This window comes from Physella acuta, unplaced genomic scaffold (genome assembly GCF_028476545.2).
Source record: "Physella acuta isolate Inbredline_101_S28 unplaced genomic scaffold, ASM2847654v3 ptg001237l, whole genome shotgun sequence".
Classification (NCBI taxonomy): domain Eukaryota; kingdom Metazoa; phylum Mollusca; class Gastropoda; family Physidae; genus Physella; species Physella acuta.
In genome coordinates this window covers 427,913-449,476 of record NW_026732753.1, presented here as the reverse complement: position 1 = coordinate 449,476, position 21,564 = coordinate 427,913, and the positions used below count along the sequence as shown (strand labels likewise).

General features: G+C 33.2%; 2 protein-coding genes across 2 annotated transcripts; one reads left to right on the top strand and one right to left on the bottom strand.

Moving 5' to 3' along the window:
* The first annotated feature begins 2,223 nt into the window (after positions 1-2,223).
* LOC131957373 (WD repeat and SOCS box-containing protein 1) lies at positions 2,224-10,345 on the top strand. The gene is made up of 8 exons (XM_059322129.1): positions 2,224-2,441; positions 3,495-3,663; positions 3,894-4,102; positions 4,376-4,608; positions 4,957-5,132; positions 7,616-7,729; positions 7,849-7,959; positions 8,112-10,345. The coding sequence occupies exons 1-8, from the start codon at positions 2,390-2,392 to the stop codon at positions 8,281-8,283; spliced, it is 1,236 nt and encodes a 411-aa protein (XP_059178112.1). The 5' UTR covers positions 2,224-2,389; the 3' UTR covers positions 8,284-10,345.
* A 1,667-nt stretch (positions 10,346-12,012) lies between these two features.
* LOC131957372 (BTB/POZ domain-containing protein 7) lies at positions 12,013-21,428 on the bottom strand. The gene is made up of 9 exons (XM_059322128.1): positions 21,243-21,428; positions 16,324-17,484; positions 15,989-16,122; positions 15,537-15,611; positions 15,320-15,395; positions 14,808-15,115; positions 14,403-14,580; positions 13,090-13,433; positions 12,013-12,977 (listed from the first exon to the last, which is right to left on the bottom strand). Exons 2-9 carry the CDS (start codon positions 17,474-17,476, stop codon positions 12,831-12,833), a joined length of 2,415 nt encoding a protein of 804 aa, XP_059178111.1. The 5' UTR covers positions 17,477-17,484; positions 21,243-21,428; the 3' UTR covers positions 12,013-12,830.
* Between the last annotated feature and the right edge of the window lie 136 nt (positions 21,429-21,564).

Below are 21,564 nucleotides of genomic sequence, written 5' to 3'. Positions count from 1 at the left end.
TAGTGTGAAATAAATTTAATGAGAGTTAAAAAGTATTTTAATTAAGAGCAGAATTGACAAATTCCGACATATTATGGCGTAAACCTGCTAAAGATATAGAAAACAATACTACACCCACCTGTTTAAGGCTATTGCAGGAAGGGGGGGGGGGGGGGGGGTGACACCAACTAGACGTACAAAATGTGCCTGGGGAAAAAGGTTTTCTTAATAATTGTACATGGGGACGTCCATAAATGACGTCACAATCGTAGGGGGACGGGGGTCCGTAATTTTGTGACGATGTGTGATGAGAGGTAGGGGAGTTCAGATGGTGTGACGTCACACATTTGCATTGTAAAAAAGCAATGTTAGAAAACGAATTTTAGCCGTTATTTCGCGTTTTAGAAACTTTGTTAATAAATTGAAATAGGAATTGATTAAAATACTCTATGTTGACAGAGTTCAGACAAGATTTTAAAAAAAAAAGTATTTTAAGAAAAATTCAATTGCAATTTTGAAGGATGGGGGTTGTCAGCTGTGGTGGGACGTCATTTTAGAGGGGGGGGGGGTCTAGCTTTTGTGACGATGTGTGCAGGAGGGGAGGGGGGGAGGTACAAATCGTCAAAAAAGCGTGACGTCATTAATGGATGACTCCCTATTACTACAGTAGTCGGAGTAGTAGCATGTGAGAGCTACGGAGCGAACCAGTGTGTACTTGAAGTACCTCCAATACATAAACATATATATATATATATATACTCCTACCCATACACTCATACACAGACTTGTCACTTACACTCACAATCGTACCGTATACACAAACACGCACATTTTACACGCTTATATACTCAGACATAATTTTGAGATAATTGACGGAAGGGTTTTGTGTGTATGTAGGTGTGTGTATCGAGTTTCTTCCAGGCATCTATTCGGGAGGGGGGGGGAAGCCCCCCCCCCCCCCAACGAAATGGAATCTATATAGAAAACATTATTTTACCAGTGTTCGCCCCCCCCCCCCCTCCCGAGAAAAAAGTCTGGAAGAAACGCTGGGTGAGTGTGTGTGCGTGGAGGGGTGTGTGTGTGTGTGTAGGCACATGGGGGGGGGGGGGGGCTTGTCTTTAAAATGTATTTAGTGTTTTGTGGTTGAGTTACAATACAAATTACATATTTTTGTGTTATATGCCTACAATTTGTCCAAGATGCATAGTCTTTGCTTAGTACTATAAGCGTTTCATTATTTTAAAACTAACAAAATTGTTAATTTTTGTATCGTTGACAGCCTTTTTATAATTTGTCTGCCGCTTGGACTGACGGCGCTTTTGGTCCATGTCGCACAGCATAGAATGCTATGCAAACACGGGACGAGCAATACTTTGTTCACAACCCACACCCCCCCCCCCCCGACAAAATTCTACCGCCCCCCCCCCCCCCCCGAACGAAATTATATTTATATAGGCCTAATTTATATAGAACATACATACTACTTTTAACAGTGTCCGCCCCCCCCCCCCCCCCAAAGAGAGTCTACCGCCCCCCCCCCCGAGAAAAAAGTCTGGAAGAAACACTGTTCACAATGATACTGCATCAGAGTGTATTGTAAAAGCAATTAATTTTTTACACAGTAGCGTACATTGGATCGGACATTGGCCGTAAAATGTTTCTTTCAGGCATCTCTTCGGGAGGGGGTGTCTTCCTCCCGGAAAGTTTCAAGTGCCTCCCCCATCCCCCGGAGAAAATGTGAAACACTGTATATGGTCTATATATAGACTATATATAGGCTATATATTGATGGATATATTAAATTTGAATAGGATAGAGATAGATCGATACTAGACTGTATATACGTTCTATGATAAATAGTCTGGTTAAAATCCATTAAAATCCAATGTGACTATAGACCTTTCAGGTATATCAGTGTCTGAGTGTGTCTGTTAGACTTGCTTGAAATTTTTTTTTGGATTTTGGATTCCCCCCCCCCCCCCCCCCGTCCACAAAAATCCACTTATTTCCCTTATAAAATTACATACGCGTCCTCAAAAGTCAATTTTTTTCGGAGACCCCTCTTTCCCCCCCCCCCCCCCCCCCCCACGTGTGGACGTCATAAATGACTAAAAATAACTAAAATATTAAAATAAAGTTTGCATAAAAAACCCGATTTATTATAAAGAATATTATGTTTTAAAGTCAACCAAAGTATTAATCTTTCTAGATCTAAGAGATCTAGATCTAGGTCTAGATATAAATCTAGATCTAGATCTAGTCAAAGTTGAAAAATTTAAACATTAAAAAAAAATCTGGGCTAGATTTAGGGACACGGTGTGTACTTTAGTTGGCCTAGATCTAGATTCAGACTCTACACACAACACGTCGACGATTGGCGAACGAAGCAGCGACATATTTCTGCTTTTAAATGAGACAAGTGAAATCCACTAGTTTTGAGTTCTTTGAACCAGATCAGATAGGTAATGTTATTTATAATGGATAATGTAACATTAATTTAACGTTTTTAACTATCTTCGACACGCGACCTAAATTCTAGATCTCTAGCTTGATGATTCTTTTCATGTTTAAAATCTCCCCACGAATACGACGGCAGGACATTTTCTGAATGCCTGCAGTCACGTCTACCAACCAGTCAGTCAGTCTTTTACTCGACAAATTTTACTTACAGGTTTTAATCACGACGGTGTTGTCTAAAATAACTAGAGTAGATATAGATAATCTATTACTATTCTATTACTATTATTAGACAAGTCGGAAGTTAACTACTACTTAATTAAAACTTCATCTTAAAATACTAGATCTAGATCTCTAGATTCAGTAGATTCTAGTCTCCCACTGAATAAAAAAAAAAGTAGGCCTATAGATCTAGATCTAGATCTAAGTGATAGTAAGTGGGTTACAGCCAGGACAACGTAAGCAAGAAATCTAGATTTTAGATCTAGATTAGATCTATTTTCTAGGGCTAGGGCCTGACCTAGCCCTAGAATCTAGATCTAAATGTAGTTCTGTTTAGCTGCGACTATTAGTAATTCATTAGATCTAGATCTACACTACAAATAGTTCTCAGAAAGCTATTCGTACTGTAACTAATCAGAGCGAGGTATTTTCTGTGATTCTAAAAATTTGCCCTATTAGTATTTATATATTTAATATAATGTACTGTTATGTATGTAGTACTAATGTTTCTAGATCTAACCTTATCACTAACCCTGAACCCTAACCGTAATCATAATCCCTATCCTTAAATCTACCCTAACGCCTAGGTCTAAACTTAACCGTAATCCCTAAAACTGTCATTATTATTAAAAACCTAAATAGATTTTAATAATAAATTAATATAGGCCTTATAGGCCTAATGTTGAAAATGTTGAATTTAAAAATTCTTATTCTGGTTTTCCAATTTCCATCACTTTTGGTGTAACATTTGTTAACAAAGTTAAATAATAAATAAAAATTATAATTTAGAATCTAGATTTGTAAATACTTATTCTTTCAAAACTGAACTATCACAGAACAAGCTAATGTTGTGGACCACTTGATATCAATAACAAGGGAAAATTACTCTAAGGCTGGTGGTGAAACATGGGCTTGTGCATGGGCACCAGATGATTCATATTTTGCCTGGTCCAGTGGTCATCACATGTTACATATTATTCCATGGGATTCTGAAAAACACAAAAGGTAAATTCTGAGAGTAAATTTACAACAAATCAATATGATCTAGATATGAAAATATACATAAAGCATTTTTAAAAGAAAAAGTACTTTCATTTTCAGCTTAGTTAGGTGAAAAGCAAATCATTACAAATTTAAATAGATTTATTTAACACACGTTTTAAAATAAAAAGTACCTGTGAAGGTTAAAACAACAAATAACTTTTTAAATCAATGCTTAACTGCTTTTAAAATAGACAAAATCCAGGAGATACAGAAGGACTAAAAGGTAGAAATTATCATTTGATTGATGTTGGTGAAAATATCTGGTCTCTCGCTTTTGGATCTGGTCTCTCTCAAATCCCAGTGGGCTCAAGTTTATATCGGCATTGCAAGTTTGACCATTGTATCATTTTAGCCACAGGTTTGGCTAGTGGAAGAATTAAACTGTGGAACTGCCTTGCTGGTAAGTAGTTAGGTATTTCTGTTTCCTTGAATGTGTATCAACAATAATTTAGTAACAGTATTTCTGAAGTATGTTTACTGCATGTCAAAAATTATTTTACCTGTATTTATTTTATTTCATTGTTGGGGTCTGTTAATATATTACAATTAAACCAATTATTTTTATATTGTCTTTTCTTGTAGTTAATTTAGTTTACCATCTTTGATAAAATACACACCTAAGAATGTGTAATTTTGCTGCTTGAGGTATCCCAAGAATTATTTTACTCTGCAGGTAATCTTATGATTGAACTTATAGATCATCGTGACACAGTACGCTGCTTAGATTTTACCAAAGACGGAAGCCTTCAGCTGCTTTCTGCCTCCAGAGATGGCACTCTCAAACTGTGGGACTTGCACAATGAAGGGAATATGTACAGCACATTTAAATCTCCACCCACAATGTTTTATGGATGCAAATTCTCACCAAATGGACAGTTCATTGCTGCTGTTGGTAGCTGTAAAATGGTACACATGTTCATTTTTTAATCTATATATATAATTCTCTTCATTGGAGACCATAGAAAACACCAAGCTGTAAGTGCACCTGGCAGCCCCCTCTCTTCCACTCTAGGCATATCCCTACCACCCCCACCCCCACATGGTCTGGTGAGCTGTGGTTCATGCTAAATGTTTACAATCGTAGAGCCGGGTTTAGTGACGGCTATTAGGGGCAGATAATTTAGTTTGAAACGATTTTAAACTTTTTTATCCTCTGTAGCATCTATTACTAACAGTGATGTATTTTAGTGTGTCAAGAACTTATTCAATGTTTAACCAAAAATTATAAAATAAACCATTGTGAAAATATTCCAGGTATACCTTTGGGCCAACAATAGGCTGAATTCACTTCCGTATAGACTTGACGGCCACTGTAATGAAGTTGTCAGTTGTGACTTCAGCTTAGATTCTGCACTTTTGGCCACTGCAGCTTATGACACGAAAATCATCATTTGGGATACATACCGTATGGAGAAACTTAGATGTCTTGGGTAAGTTATAAAGTAAATAAGATTTGGTGAGTCTTGAAATATTCAAATACAATTTTCAGTGCAGGTTTAAAACCAATAAACTAATGAGTGCCTAGCTCATAACATAAACTATTCAAGTCTAAAACTTGACGATGTTACAAGGGAAAATTAGAATTCTGCTCATAGTCATCTGTATAATGTGCCTGAATACAGATTATAACACAACTGTCATCATGATAATGTGCATTAATTTAAAACTGAAGTTTCCAATTGTTTTTATTAGTTTTTCTGTGATGAGGTTCAGACAAAAATCAGACAGCCTCTGTATTTTTGTGAGATTTAATTTTACAAATCTGATAATAAAATAGATTCTGAATCAGAGTTGGAACATGTACATCAGCACAAATGTAATAATATATATTAATTAAAATATACTATATTATGTAAGATTCATTGTTACTTTGTTTTATCAAGTAAAATTTGTGAATTATTAGGAGTATTCAATTTTAAAGATGAATTTTAAAAATTTCAAACAAAAGTTTATGGATATTGTCTCCCTTTACTTTGGTAAATGGGTTAAAAAAATGTAGAAGCTAAAAAGTGTTTAAAATACATTTTAATACATTTCCAAAGTAGCAAATTAAATTAATAACAGAGGTATTTTCATTTATCAGTGATGTGTAATAAAAATAAATATAACATTACAGAAATTATTGTATAATATATCTTCTCTCTTTTCAATAATTTAATCTACTATCTATCAGTCAATGTTCAAAGAGCCCTTGATGCTAAAATTGCTTTGATTATGCTAAGCTTCAGTCTTGATAGAAAGATTTAGTTGAAGCATACAATTTCTTTGTCAAATTCACAAATTCTCAAGTTAATTTGTTTTGTTAAGTATTTCCTGGGGGGGAGTGAAGAAGGCACATGACCCTCAGCCCCTGTGAATACCAAAATCACATATATACAATTATATATATATATATATATTTCTGAACATAATTGCAATCTAAAATAACATATATTAATATTACTTGTTTTGATCAAAGATTTTCTTTGTTTTTCTGATGATAGAAGTGTGTAATCTTATTGAATTAATCTACTGAAGTGTGTAAACTTATTGAATTAGCTGACTAACTAATGTATTTCAAAATTCCTTGATTTTGTACAAAAAAAACTTTAAGAGAGCAATAGCAGAAATATAAAGTTAATTGTGGCTGCTTATGAAATGGCCAGCAAAATATGTTTCCAAAGTATGTATCACTTTACATTGTCCATATATATCATATGTATGATGCATTGGTCTGCCCCCTAGGACTGTGATAAATTATTTGTTTGTTTACCCCGGTCTAATCAGGCAATAAACACATGGAGTACAAATATTAACTGACTCCAAATGGTGATTGTTGCTAGTATACACTATGTAAAGCAGGTTAGCCTTTTTAGTTATCTTAACATTGGAATATATTAAGGTCTATTGGATTCATTCAGAATTTTCTTGCATAGTCAATATGTAAACATTTTAAAAGGTGGAATAAAAAAATTTTCATTAGCAATCATGGACACATTCAAGGGCTAAAAAGGTTGCATACAATCTCCTTGGTTTTGAGTATTTATTTTTAAAATCTGGTATCTAATGAGGTCAAGTGACTCCATAGTGTCCTGAGATTCATGAGCAATTTGGCATAAAACACAAATTGCATAATTTTGATCCAGTAAACATTGTGGTTGATACAACTTCAGGTAGGTAAAAAAAATTACAGAAAAAGACAATTATTTGAATAAAAATTGTGCACCATGCAACTACATTTAAATATTGCTTGAAGTAAAAGGTTCCAACTCATAGAAGTGTTAAAGTATATGAGCCCTTAGATAAACTACAGAAACTTGTCCGAGTACCTTGACCTTATTAGCTCCTACTGCACAACCAAAATTTTTTTTGTCATTTTGTATGCATACTAACCAACTAAATCCATATGATAATTATGTTTATCAGTTTGAAAATTTTCTAGGTTGTTAGAATGAACAAGTTTGGCTTTTTTTTTATATAGAGCCAAGCTGGTAGAGTTTCCAATGAAGGGGCTGTATGCAGCCTTATAGTTTATTATCTATTGAGTATTTGCTCTTACAATCACAACTATCCTTTCCCAGATCTTTTATTTGATCCAAGAGAGGAAATTTTCCATGGTTGCCACACATATAACAGGCAATGTTTTATGTATAAACTCTGTTGATGTCTTGTCAAGATTTATTTAATAAGTTTAAGAAGTTCTTAGGACCTGAAATATTTATTTACATACAAAAATAATTGAATAAAACAGATTTTTTTCAAATTAATGTTTAGTTTTTATACAAAACATAGTTTAACGTTCACTGAATTAAAACAAAGTATTTACAAATTTATGCTCAGTTTCTGTCTATTAATATTCATTTCTAAGTAATTAATGACATTAAGTTTTGGCTAATTTTAAAATAAAATTCAGTTTGATTTTTTCAATGATTAGGCACCTTCATCCAAGCCCAAGACTGATATTTGCTGGTGGTGCTAATGACCATTATGTCCGTAATGTTTCCTTCTGTAGTGATGGCCAAACCCTTTCATCAGTATGTGATGACAGGTATAATTTCACAAAAACATCTTTTTTAAAATGTATAGACAGGGGTTTAAATTTAGTTAGGTAATATGTATTACTTAAACTATGATTAATGTAAATCCTACGCATGTTGTTTGCTTCAGTTATGTCCGTTTCTGGAACATCAGTGAGCCAGGTGATCCGAGGAATATTTCAATAGTCCCTGATGCTGTTTCCTGCCAGTTTTCTCATGATGGTCATGTTCTTGCTGTTGGGTAAGATCAGTTTACATCAAGTAGAAGCATTTTGAAAGCAATAAATTATTTAGCTGTTTCCATGATCACAAATATACACATCACAAAATATTTTTAAAAAACCTTTTTATTATGCACTTAAAGAGATATTCACAATTACTTTTTTTTTCTAGGTGTCGAAATGGTGATGTAAAATTTTTTCAACCAAAAAAATCCATCCCCACTTTACTGCGTTTGTGCCGGCAGGTTATCCGCAGAGAGTTATTGTCTGGACACACGCACTTGCTTCCTTTACCATCTATGCTGATAGATTTTTTGCATTACAAGGACTTGCTTCATTGTTAAAAATCTGTGACTCTACTGTTAAAAAGTAAATTCTGTTTTAATTCTGGTGCTAAACATTTTGAAAACCCATGAAACGCTGCTTACAAAGTAATTTTATTTTAAAAATGCAGGAACATGTTATTTTTCCACCCAAATGTAGCCAAACCATAAACGCAGTGTCACTATTCATATTTAATTTACAGTATCTGCTCTGGTTTAGCATTGTGAAAGATGCATTGGTGTATTTAATTCTTTAGATCTGCACTGTGTGATATGTATACAACGGTTCAATCCTTTTTAAAACTGCCCAATTTTTTCCTCATAATTAAATAATGAAAGGCATTCATTTATAAATTTTTGGTAATTTAAATTATTTACAATGATTGTAAAAGAACAAATAATTTATATAGGTTTAAATTACTGTGAATAAAATGCTTAATTTTGTGCAGTGAGAGCTATTACAGATTTATGAACAGCCATAGAGCTACCCTCCATGACTGTATAATATATTTGCATTATCATGTTATTCAAGATTTTAAACAAGTGCTTATGTATATTGTAGAGGGCCATATAAATCACAACCTATTAAGTACTAAATTCCTAAGTGAATCAAGTTTTGGATTTGTCAGTTTTTATTTATGTTCTGTAATTATTTGCTTTTTTAGCAAGTTTTTAAATTGATTGATTTTATTTGATACTTGCCATGAGAATGGCTCAGTATTCACCTCACTGGCAGGCAGCGCAGACTTAAACTTTACCTGTAGATAAGCTAAGTTTACCAAATAGATTCTCACAGTATTAAGCTATTACAATCAAGTGATTTTAATTTGAATATCAATAAGAAATACTCATGTTTTCATTGTATATTTTAGCCATTACATTAATTCAAAGTAATTCAATGGAATTGTAAAAATTATCACTTTGCATGTCCATAAATGGATACAAATACTTAAAACTGCTGTTGGTTAGCTTAACTACGGGTTAAAGGGGAATATTTGTAGCAATTTTTACAGTGATCGTTAGGAAATGATCTAGTCTGGAGGAGAAAAATCTGATTTATTCACATAACTTTTCCCCCACATATTTCAACATTTTTACATTTCTTTTTTTGTTCATGACTTTAATTAAAGCCTAATCTCCATAATGCTTTCAAATGACCTGGTTAGGTGATGCTGTGCAATTCTATATTTTTGTGTGCATTAACATTCATGTAATGCGTAATTAAATAAAATGATTAGAAGAATTTTATCCTGTGATTTATGAAAACAAATGTGTGGATAAGCTGTTTTAATTTTGAACCATATACTAGATACAACTGAATATCACAAATCATAATATACATAGCAATCTGATATGCACATTGTGAGATATTTACATAGTTGATGAAGCATGTTTTATAGGTAGGAGACATGATTAAGATGAATGCAACAACTAGAATGATGTGTTAAATATCTCCTTGAAAACCTTGTGTAAATGTATGTGGGCTTTGTTTTATCTCAAATAAAAACATTCAAATCTAGTGTGTGATATTTTTTTCATCAAGAGCACCATCTGGAATGTACACACTTAGATCTGATTAGTTCTGTGTAGAATCAAAATAGGTTGGAAATTTGGTATTTTGTACAACTAAATCATAAAACAGACTCAACCTTTGGATTGGCTTATGAATAACTACTTTTTGATCCATGTTCAGTAATTAAAAAAAAAAATCTGACAAAAAGAACAGAGATATTTAACATATCAATAAAATATACATGAAATACATCTCTTAAGAAAAGAAAGGATGAACATTTACACACAATTACATGAATGAAATCAATATCTAGTACCCATTTCACAAATAAACAAAACAAACACTGCCATTTAGTTAGTAACATTGTATCACATAATTGTATATGTAACAAACTAGAATTCAAGTTTTTCATGCAACTCATTTTTATCACTCTATTAAGTAGCTGGAGTAATTTGGTTCAATGGGAGAGGATGGTAGGTGTTACTGGTTTGTTGAGGGGAAAGGTGAGCAGTCTTGTGGACAGGAAAGAATCCTTTGTATGCTATAATCTGGATAAGAGGGGTTGGGTGTGTGAATGGTGTATTAGGGTGGAGTGGTAAGTGAAACCTTGTTTAGAAGCTAGAGGTAGGGAAATGGTATGGGTAGTTTTGAAAGGTTAGAACATGAAAAGGATGGAGGGTTTGTAAAGTGTAATTTAATATATAGTGTACAGATAAATCACAGTCATACCAATAGTTCACTAGTGGAAAAACTAAATATTTTTTATTATACAAAATGTGCAGTCAGGTAAAAATGTAGCAATGAAAAAAAATGTATGTGGTTCTTTCGCCGTAAGCTGTAGTAGGAATATTATAAATAGTGTTGTGATTAATATTTCTGTTTTTTTTTAAAAATAATTCTGTTGTATATTATTATTACTTAATAATATAACGTCAAATCAACAAGAAGAGAAAGCTGAAAGTTCTCTTATAAATCAGCTTGAGATGTAGAAAAAATGTGTACTGCAACAGAATCCCATAACAAATAAGGGCTATTGGTTAGATGTAAATCAACTATAAAACTCCAGTTCAAATATAGAGCAATATGTCATACAACAACTTCGACCTTTAATTATAGAAATACATAAAGTTTTTAAAATAAAATATATCTTTCTTGCTTTGTTTAAAAATATTGCTTAACAGAAATATTTCCTATGACACTGCACCAGACCAAGTTTTCTTACTGTTTTATATAAACTACTTTAATTTACCACCTCAAGCTGAATATAGTCTTCCCACCCAGACTCATCAAAAGTTTTATTGTATTTATTTTAGTTGTAAATAACTTTTTGTGGTCTTTCCCCACATAGTGGGGATAAAAAACAGAAATGATTACTGAGTTTAAAAAGTAACAAAACAAGCTAAAAAAAATTGTTACATATATCTCATAAACAGGCCAGTTTTAAAAACAGTGGGAAGATTATAACACAACTTGTATAGGATGACGAAAATATTGTGACACTACACTCGAAATAATGATCCATTTGTTAAAGATAAATTCCTTTATGTAAGTAAAAATAATGATAAAATATGCTGAGTAAATGTTCTAATATCAGAAACTATGGTAAATTAGTGTCAAGTTTAGGAAGTCTTATTTTTTTTACAGGTAGTCACAGACTATGAGTGTAAGCATTAAAACAACTTTACGTGAGCAAGCAGAACAAATATACAGCAAAATGAAGCTTTTAGTGAATTTGTAGCATCATTCTTGTCTTGAAAGGCAGTGTATTTTCAAGAACAATAATTTGAATAAGGCAATGCTAATGTAAAGGGATGGCGATGATGCACTTATTGACACAATTGTTGAGGTCACTCATTGCTACTTTCATAACAGTTTTGATTCATTCCCTTTCTGATTCATCAAGAAAATAGTTTGTAAAGCAGCCACGAATCGTACTTTTTGTCAGATCAAACTAAGTGCAAGCAAAATTTTTAAATCTAATCAAATTTTTCAAAATACTTAATACTTCAAACATTTTATAATACTGTTGAAGCAGTACAATATTGAATGACTAAACCTATAAATGTATTGTATGGTGCAGAGACCATCATGCGGGAGGTAGCTGCTAAAAGAAATGTGTAGTCAGCAAACCAAAGAAGTGGGATACCAAACCATAACCCTTTACAGTCCGGGAATAAAAAGTTTTGCTTCCTATATGGCCAGATGAAAAAATGTATTTTTCAATCACAATTTTAAAAAAATTATTTAAAACTATTAAACATAGATTAAGATAAAAAGCATTGCAGAGGAAAAAGGTCAAAATTAATAATGTATGAGGTTCAATAGTTTGGTAATTTTTGAAATAATAAATAAAAATATTTTTAATTCCAGAAAAATGTATTATAAAAAAACAAAAAACTATACCTTGTACTTGTACATTATTTCTATAAAAAACCTTTAAATTGCTAAAAAAAAATTAAACTATTTTCTTATGGTATATCAGATATCACTATAGTAGCTACATTATAATAAAAGCCCAATAAACCAGCACAAGCATTAAAATTAGCTTAATTAATCAATTATATTGTCAGTATTTTTAAATGTAAAAAAAAAATTAACTGCTAGTGAAAAAGATGAAACTAAAATTCATGGATTCCCACTTCCACAGGTATCTCCAAAATCAAGCTACTGTCAAGACTTTCATTACAAAAATACATAAATAAATGTTCTCTACAGTGCAGGCGCATACAACTGTATCACTAAGAAAAATCTCTGGTGCATAGGACTGTAAAGGGTTAAAGGGGGTTTAGTATCAGGGAAATACTGTAAGTTATGTCTGAAGCTCCCAAAAAAAGAAACCAATTGATCAACACCATAAACTTTTGAAAAATGTGCCTGATTTACCTTTACATTAAGTTAAAATTTTATTAGAAGATCATGGTTTATGTGACAAATATTCTAGGTCTGTGCTCAATTCTACTTTCCACATGAAATGATTTTAAGGCATATCTTGGTGTAGAATTGCATTTGTTCATCACAGATATGGTGCATATAGCTTGTATGGATTTCCTTCAACTTAAATGTAAAGAGAGGGGTGTCGCTCCGTGCTTCTGTCACCAATATCTAGCTCACCATCATAGACATGAAGCTGTGACAAAGTACTTGAAGCCAATGCAATGTCTGGCATCACATCACTCAGGGTACGCTCCATACAATGATCTCTCTGAAAATAAACAGTGGACATACTAACCACAAGATGACAAATAAACAGATAAATCAAGAGATAATACTTGAAGGCAGATTTCTGTCTCCCCTCTAGCAAATGGTCTAGTTACCTCAATTTCCCTGTAAGGTGATGAGGTTGGCATGTTAGCTGCTGAGCTCCTAGAAACATGATACTGCCGATGTTGTAAGTGTTGGGCTTGTGGGTAGTGCTGATGAAAGTGGCGACAATGGTGGCTGCTGTTGGTGTAGTAATACTGGCTGTTTTGAAGAATTTCTACAGCGCTGTCTGGCAAACCAAACTCCCGTACCACACGCAGCTGTATCTGTAAGCAGACAGCTTTTGTCACAGCTCTCTTGTCAATGCAGGCTAGTGAAGTAGCTTGGAGAGCAGGTTTAGATACCTGCAACTCCTGTTCTCTCTCCAGCATCTTTACAAACGTGGCTTTATCTGGGACTGAACACAACATTTTTTATTAGCATTTTTAAAGCAGTTTTTACTTAAATGATAGTGATTTTTAAATGGCTTATAGGAAAGTAACAGCTGTAGCCACTCAATTTAAGCAAATTTGTTGGTGCCTAAAAATGTCAACATAATGAGGTAAACAGCAATTATGTATACAATGTTTTCTAAAAAAATTTTTTTTTGTCAATGTTTTTTTGTCAATTTAATTATTTAACTATATGCCAAACACCTCTTTAATTGTTATTTTACACTCACACTGACAAGGATTTATAACACATGAAACCCACTATTACTTGAGCAGTGTGTGTTTGTGTCTATAAAATATGTGCACTACGGGATCATCCACCAATTTTATAACACATGAAACCCACTATTACTTGAGAAGTGTGTGTTTGTGTCTATAAAATATGTGCACTACGGGATCATCCACCCATGACATAAAAAAAAAAACAAGATTTCGTGACTACTAGTTATTTAACACTCACCACAGAGGTACGAATAATAAATATAAATACAGCAATTTATTTAGGTGCAGCAATTGTTTGGTTTTTTTCAAAATACAGGCACACCAGTTTGTAAATATACATTTTGTAAGCTGATCAAAAGATTTGTGTGAGTTGTAAAATACAATTATTGAGGTTTAATGAGCGGGCACCTAAAAAGTTGTTTTTCTCACTTGCCCCATCTGCCCTAGGGTGCACATTATATAGGAATTATCTTGTTTAACAAGAGGCTAACATTTTATATTCAGCCTTTAAGTTGAAGCTATAAGTAGCAAACCATATTTGCTGAACAACAAATATTGAACTTTTTAAAGATATTTATGAATTTGTGAATTACTTTTTTGATGAACTGTAAGGGTATAAGGACCAGGATGAAAAAAACCATCTCTAAAGTTGATGCTTTTATCTCACTTCTGATTAGAATGCAAACAAATAGGTAGAGGGGTAACCAAGGTACCTGGAATTGTGCCAGCTATGATGTCTACTGTTGAGACTGGAGAGCCAGAATATGGTAGTGGAAGAGAGACATCTCTATCATCCAGCATGTACAAGGTATCTGGTATTGCTGACAGGTGTAAGGCTCTAACTTTGCTCCCAGACTCTCGGCCTTGGGACAAGTGCTCTTCTAGAATACCCTGGCAGGAAGAGAGTCAACAACATTTATATATTTTTAGATGGGATGGTGTGGTCAAGCTGGGGTACATTAAGTATGTGAAAGTAAGGCTACTTGGGATAGTGCACACCACACTTTTTCTCCATTTAAAATGTCAATTCTTATGTGGGAGTAATTTTCAGAAGTTGATGCCAAGCCAGCAAATTAAAAAGAGTGTGTAAATAAAATAAATATGCTGAGCTATCCAACCTTGGCTTCCTCAATGTATGGCAAAAAGAGTCTTGGCTTGAGAAAGACACCAGATTTAGTTACTCCTGTCCAGGCTCCAATTTTATGTAACACAGCTTCTTCATGATGTGAGAATGTAAGGGGGTGTTCAAGCAGCCCGCGTTTGATTGCATTGTTCAACACCTCACTATTTGCAGGCAATATGTGCTCTGTGCGCACGAGTGGCAAAAGTTCTGACAGCAACTCGCGCAGCTCAACATCACTGAGATCTCGTTTTTTCACACCTTTTTTTGCAACACTATGAGCTGTATGAGACAGAATGTTGGGCTCTGGAACAAACCATAAGCAGTTAGTAAGAACATTTATTAGTTTTTAATGTTTGAGAAAACTCTACAACATGAAAAAATAAACTTTCATTGAAAAATAAAACTCCTCTTAACATTCATTTTTTATTCAAAAATTAACCAGAAAGGAAAAAGAGAAGCAAGTCACACAGGATGGTAAAGGAGTTGTTTAAGATGCTGTAGATTTACCTCTTTCTTCAATACGTTTGGTCAGCTGATATTCTCCCCATCTTATGACACTGGCCAATACATCCTGTTCACTACACTAATTGACAAATACAACAGCATCATCTTAATAATGCACATAAACAGCACTAATTCAGCACACACACACACTCTCCCCAACTTATACAAACAGCAACATTTTATGAACTGTTTACAAAAATGAAATGACTAGAAAACTTACTTGTAGAAAGTCTGACGACAATACTTCTTTAAGAAATTCTTTGCTCATATCTAATAGTACAGGTGAGTGAGCAATCTGTAAATTAAAAATAAATTAAACAAAAAAAAAAAATTCGGCTACAAAATAAAGATCAGCAAACAGTGTCTTAAAACTTTTTTAAGCACTAATCTATCCTGGTTCATTATCATCTTTTCTCATTAGTGCCCAAAACACATGGGGCAGATGTAGAGAGCATGTTTCAATAAACTTGTTTTCCTAATGTGGGTCAGATAACCTTCAGAGCTGGGCAGACTCAGAGACACCCAACAAACTCAACTCTGGTATCTGAACTTGAGACTTTTGGGTTAGCAGTCATAATCATGCTGTCATAACATTAGACCATGCCCCACATCCTTTATTAGTAATGTGTTCATTATGTTCTCTACCTATTTCTAAATGCTTGAGAAATTTACCTGTGAAAATTCTTCAGTTAAAAATGCCATTGCTTGACGGTGAACCCACTGCGATCCATGGGGTTCTGCACTCCAACTTAAGACACTCATTAAAGATTCTGCAGACAGTTTGTCTATGATGATGTCTTCACAGCCTAAGAGATCAAATACATTTATAATATATGACAACAAAAAAAACTTCTATGGCTGAAGAAACAATCCATGGATTTCTTACCACAATTTATTGAAATAAACCCTCCAAACATAAAAATATTTAAAACATTTAAAGAAGAATTCATATAAATTAGATAAAAATTGAGTATGAAGCCATTCTGTGTCAAATCAAATGTACAAACCTTGAGATATGATCTGTGTATCAAGGAATTGTCCAATCTGATACAACTCCATGGCTTCGTCTACCACAGTCATCTGACACCTGCCTGTAGAGACCATAGCCTGAATTTCACTCAGGCTGCACATGCTTGGACTGCCCCTGAGAACACAGCTCATGTCCACACTGTCCTGGTACAAGGCTGTCAGAAGAACACGAGCATAGCGCCTAGGTATCACAGATTCATCAAGAATTATTCTTGAAGGAGTCCTTAAAGTTCTTTCAGTTAACTCCTCTCCAGACTTGGCTCTACGATTGATCAAATTCCTAAAGAAAGGTGAGCGTGAGGCAATAATGGCCCTGTGGCAAGGGAATTCAAACCTGGATGTTTTCTGCTGTCCATAGCCACTCTGTGTCATACACTGGCATGATCCACTGACATGATGACACACAGAAGCATCTACAACATCAGAATCAGTTGAGAACACCAGGACAGCGTCACTTAGTTCACCACTATCTAAAAGTTGCTTCATATCATTCTCTAAGATGTTGGGAACACCAAACTCAGCTGCTAATTGAGCAAGGAGTTCACTGTGTTCTAGACTGTCTTTGCTCAGGTCATCTGAATATAAATACCTGAGTAATGAAGAGAAAAGGTTCACATCTACACCTGGGATCTTAAGCTTTACATGTACCTGGGCTCCATATTCTGGATGTTGGGCTAGCAATTTCTTAAAAAACTCACTCCTTGCTGAGAGAATAGCTCTGTGTACAGGAAAGCAGCTGTTTCTAAAAATAAGATCAACATCTGTGCAGAACTTACAGTCATAAAGACGTGACAGATCATAACGTAGAGAATGTGCAGGTGGTCTTGCAAGACTAGCAGCCAAGGATAACTCCTTAAGTACTGTGGATGCCTCATATTCCTGAACAAGAATTCTAATATCTTCTAGGGGCCAGACTGAAAGCATTTCCCTGATAGCTTTAGCATGATCAAATGACCTACTTTGACGCCGCACACGAACAAGCTTTTTTCTTAGAGTAGCAAATTTAGAAACTCCTTTTTTTCTTTTTTCTTTTGATCCCGGTTCACTTTCTGAAACTGTATATGCATGCGAGGAGCGAACAAACGCAGAACGAGATGGTACCCTGTCAGGGGCAGATGCCTGTGCTCCCATTTCAAGTGCTGAAATTTTAAAGAAGTCTTTTGATTATCATTTTCCATTGAAAAACTACATTAATAAGAATGACACATTTTAACTCAAGTAAATTACTTTCCTCACTCTGATAGAATTATTATTATTATGTGCTATTCTTTTTTACATATGTACGTTATTCTCTTAAATGTGATTTTCAAAAAAATATTCAATTAAGAATATCCTTGCTCAGTCTACACAATACAGTATAGAGACACACTTTGAGATAACCATATATCAGATCTTTGTTTAATGAGTAGAATTTATATTCCAAGCTTTTCAAATCAAAACTTGTATTTCAAATGTAAAATGGAGAAGTGGGTATTAAAATATTATATTCTTTAGTTTTAGCAGACAGCAGAATATATTTGACTGAATTGGACATTTTTTGTAGTTGCAAAGGATGCCCAGTATATACATCCAGAGTGAAGGGATCCACTTATACAGCTATAAATAGTTAAATAGGTAGGAACATGTTCCAAAATGTATTAAATCTTTGTTTTTCTTGTCTGCTTTTCAAAGTTGATAAATACATTGTATTATAAAAAAAGGAGTATTGATAATACTGCTGTCCAACAAGAGAATTTTTTTAATTTAACCCTGCCACCTATGGTTTGTTTTTATAATGCAAAAATCCCGCCATTTTGCTCGTGGTAAACATTTTAATCAGTAATTCTAAGAAGGTCACTGGAACTAAGACGAAAAATCGTCGGAAGTCATGCATCCGGTCTGTATGCCATATGTTGTTAGCAACCGTCCACGCCTCCGGGTTAGCAAGTAATACTAATACTAGTCTTTATTGATTTTAGTCTAAGTCAAGTCTAGTCTAATACAAATTCTTTCAAATAAATCAATAAATAATAAGGTAATCTATTGTTTTGGGTACGTGAACTCGCCCGCGGCTATTAATGTACGAAAACGTTATCTCATTTTAATAGAAGTATATTGTCCTATGTTTGTGTCAAATATTATAGATAAATGAATAATAAACCTAAATCAATGGCTAAATATATCGATATTGGATAGGCCAGAAATTAACTTTAAACAGCAGTGTCTAAGAGCTAAATTTGCTATATAAACAGCAGCCATTTGTAAAATAGAGTGGCTTCCCCCTGAATCTCGCGCTACAAGCTTATAAAAATAAAACTTAAACAAGATGGCTGCTATAGTAAATGAGCATTGTTGCATCTGTTGGAAACATCGTTAGTCTTCATTTATTACGGAAAAGTTTTAATTCAATTGTTTAAAATAAAAACAGGTAGGCCTACGGCCTACATAAATGAAACAGGGAAACATTTTTGTATTTTTCAAAACATAAATCCTCCTCAAAACGTGAAATAATTATTAAAATTTAAGGAGTCACCTGTTTTTCACATTACTAGTCGCGGGCGATTTTACGTACCCACAACGATAGATTACCAATAATAAATAAGTGCTCAAATTTGCAATAGCCTAACTAAAATCTAAATGGTTTACTTTACTAGACTACTTTGACCCTGTACTGAACTGAAACTTCTCTTTAGAATAATAAATCTAAGAAGTCGGCAGTGTTGTGTTAAAAAATCTAAACAGAGATCTTTAGTTTATTTAGATTTGATTAACTTGTTTAGAATAATTATTAATTTAGAATTTAGATTCATCCAGTTATTTTAATTTTTAATTAAATGGGCCCTATGCAATGATTAATAATTAGGCATTTCGACTTCCGCTGTTTCGATTCGGTACGACCACATCCTGACTTTTTCATCGTACTTGTTGAAATTCGCCATTTTTTAACATGTTAATTCTCGCCATCGGTATCGAAGAATAAAATGTATTCGATGTGAATATTTGAGTTGAATTTCATCTTTTATACATACTAATAAATGAATTAGCTCCCGTTTTACATTGTCCGATACCGAAAGCGATCACCGATAATAGCAAATATTTGTCGAAATGCCGACGCTACCGAACTGGCGCATTGACAACTAAATTTCAGATATAAATAATCCTTTAAGTTGCATGAAAATAGGCTTAAATAGCATGCCAACCATTTGGATAAATAGAAATGTCGATTTGAAGGGTTTTTAAGCACGGGCCAATAAGGAGTAGCGCGATAAAACTCGTAGGGGTAGGAACGAGAAAGCATGCGTAATTTCATAATGGCGGCCGGGCTACGAGATATTAATAGATATGCGCATACGATGTTTTTTAATTAATAGCTGTTTGTTTTTAAATGGACTGTTACAATAAAATGGGCTTTAAAATAATTATAATGTAGATCTAAATTATTAGATTAAAAATGGAAAGAATGTAATTAGGCCTAATTGCTGCCTAAATAAATTATAAAATTTTAAATTAGCCAGATTTTTATTAACCTTCTTAATACCAGGTTAACTAGATCTAGCAAATTAGCATTAACGAATTGCAGATAAATAGATTATAAAGGCATTTTTAAGTAGAAAAAAATCTATATTTATTGTAAACAGTTTTAAAAAAATAGAATCTAGATCTAGATCTAAATGGAAATGAAAACACTAAAACAATAATGGGTCTAGAGATGTGTAATAATATATATATATATATATATATATATATATATATATATATATATATATATATATATATATATATATATATATATATAAACTATTAGGCCTTAATGTAAATACTGACAGGCCTATCTGTAGTATCTAGATCTATAAAGTACTATAAAGGGCCTAAATTAAAAATGCCCAATTTTATAAGCTGCACTGCATTACAGTTTTAGTTAAAGGCAACTATAATAGAAAAAAACATGAACACTTTAATTAATGTCATTTAAGAATTTATCAAAGGATACGTCAACTTCACTAAACATTTTATAAATAAGAATACTGTGAAATGTCAATCTTTGAGTTTTAACACACCTCAACACTTTTCATCAGAAACATTACAAGAACCAAAATTTTCTAAATTAATAATAACATTTTTACCATGTTATACACGGACACAAATCCAATGTTTATGGCAAATCGTTAAGTATCTTGATCATATTGTGCTGTATTTGACTTGTAAGTTCTAACTCTATACATTACCTGTACAATATGTATACTAGCATTCTTATTACTAACACCAGAATCAATATGTAAAGTTTAATCTTTATTTTTATAGTAGCAACAAAGAAGTGTAACATATTAGCCTGTAGTTAATCATCATAGTCTAATTGCGCTGTACCATATTCAAGTTCACTATTTATAGTTTTCCTCTAGCTATGTTTATTTTACTTGCATGATTGTATTTTTTACATGCTCTAGTCCTAATATATAAAGTTTCATGATGGTATATGGAATAGCAACCTAGCTGTGCAGTCTGGAAATCCTCTTAATGGCAGTCACTATAGAACAGTGCTACACCCCTTAATTTAACTTCATTATTTCTAGTTACCTCTTTTCTAATTTTTATTTTATTTGTAGACTTCTATTGCCTATATCATTGAGTACAACAAATGTGCAAAGTTTTATCATTATATCTTTAATAGCAACATTGGTATGCAAGTTTAAAGCCAATCACACGTCTGGAATGCAGGTTACAATGAAACATAACAAGTTAAACACATAACTTTGAAAATTCATATAAAAAAAACTATTAGGCCTAGAATGATAAATTTGATATTTTTATCAATGGGGTATATTGTAGGATTAATCTGGGTCCATTTTATCATTCTATGATAATTAGGAAAAATTTCCCAATAATCATTAGGCCTAATCAATTAATCATCCAATCTTACTTTAAGAAGAAAATATCATGTCTGATAGCGAAGTGAATGGATGTTGTCCGAATAAATATACGATTAAGTTAATTTTCTTCTTTGAACTCTAGATCTAGATGTATTGTACAATAGTTAACTATAGGCTAACGCTGTAACATAGACGTCAATAGACTGCCATTGAATTAGGTAGCCATATTTGTTAACTCAAGTTAGCCAGGTTATGGATCTAGTTGGTTTTTCGGTTAAAATAGTTTCCTGGAAACATTTAAACATAAATTTGTCAAAATAAATTGTTCCTTAAATTAAAAAAAAATGATATAGAGATATACGCTATCAAAAC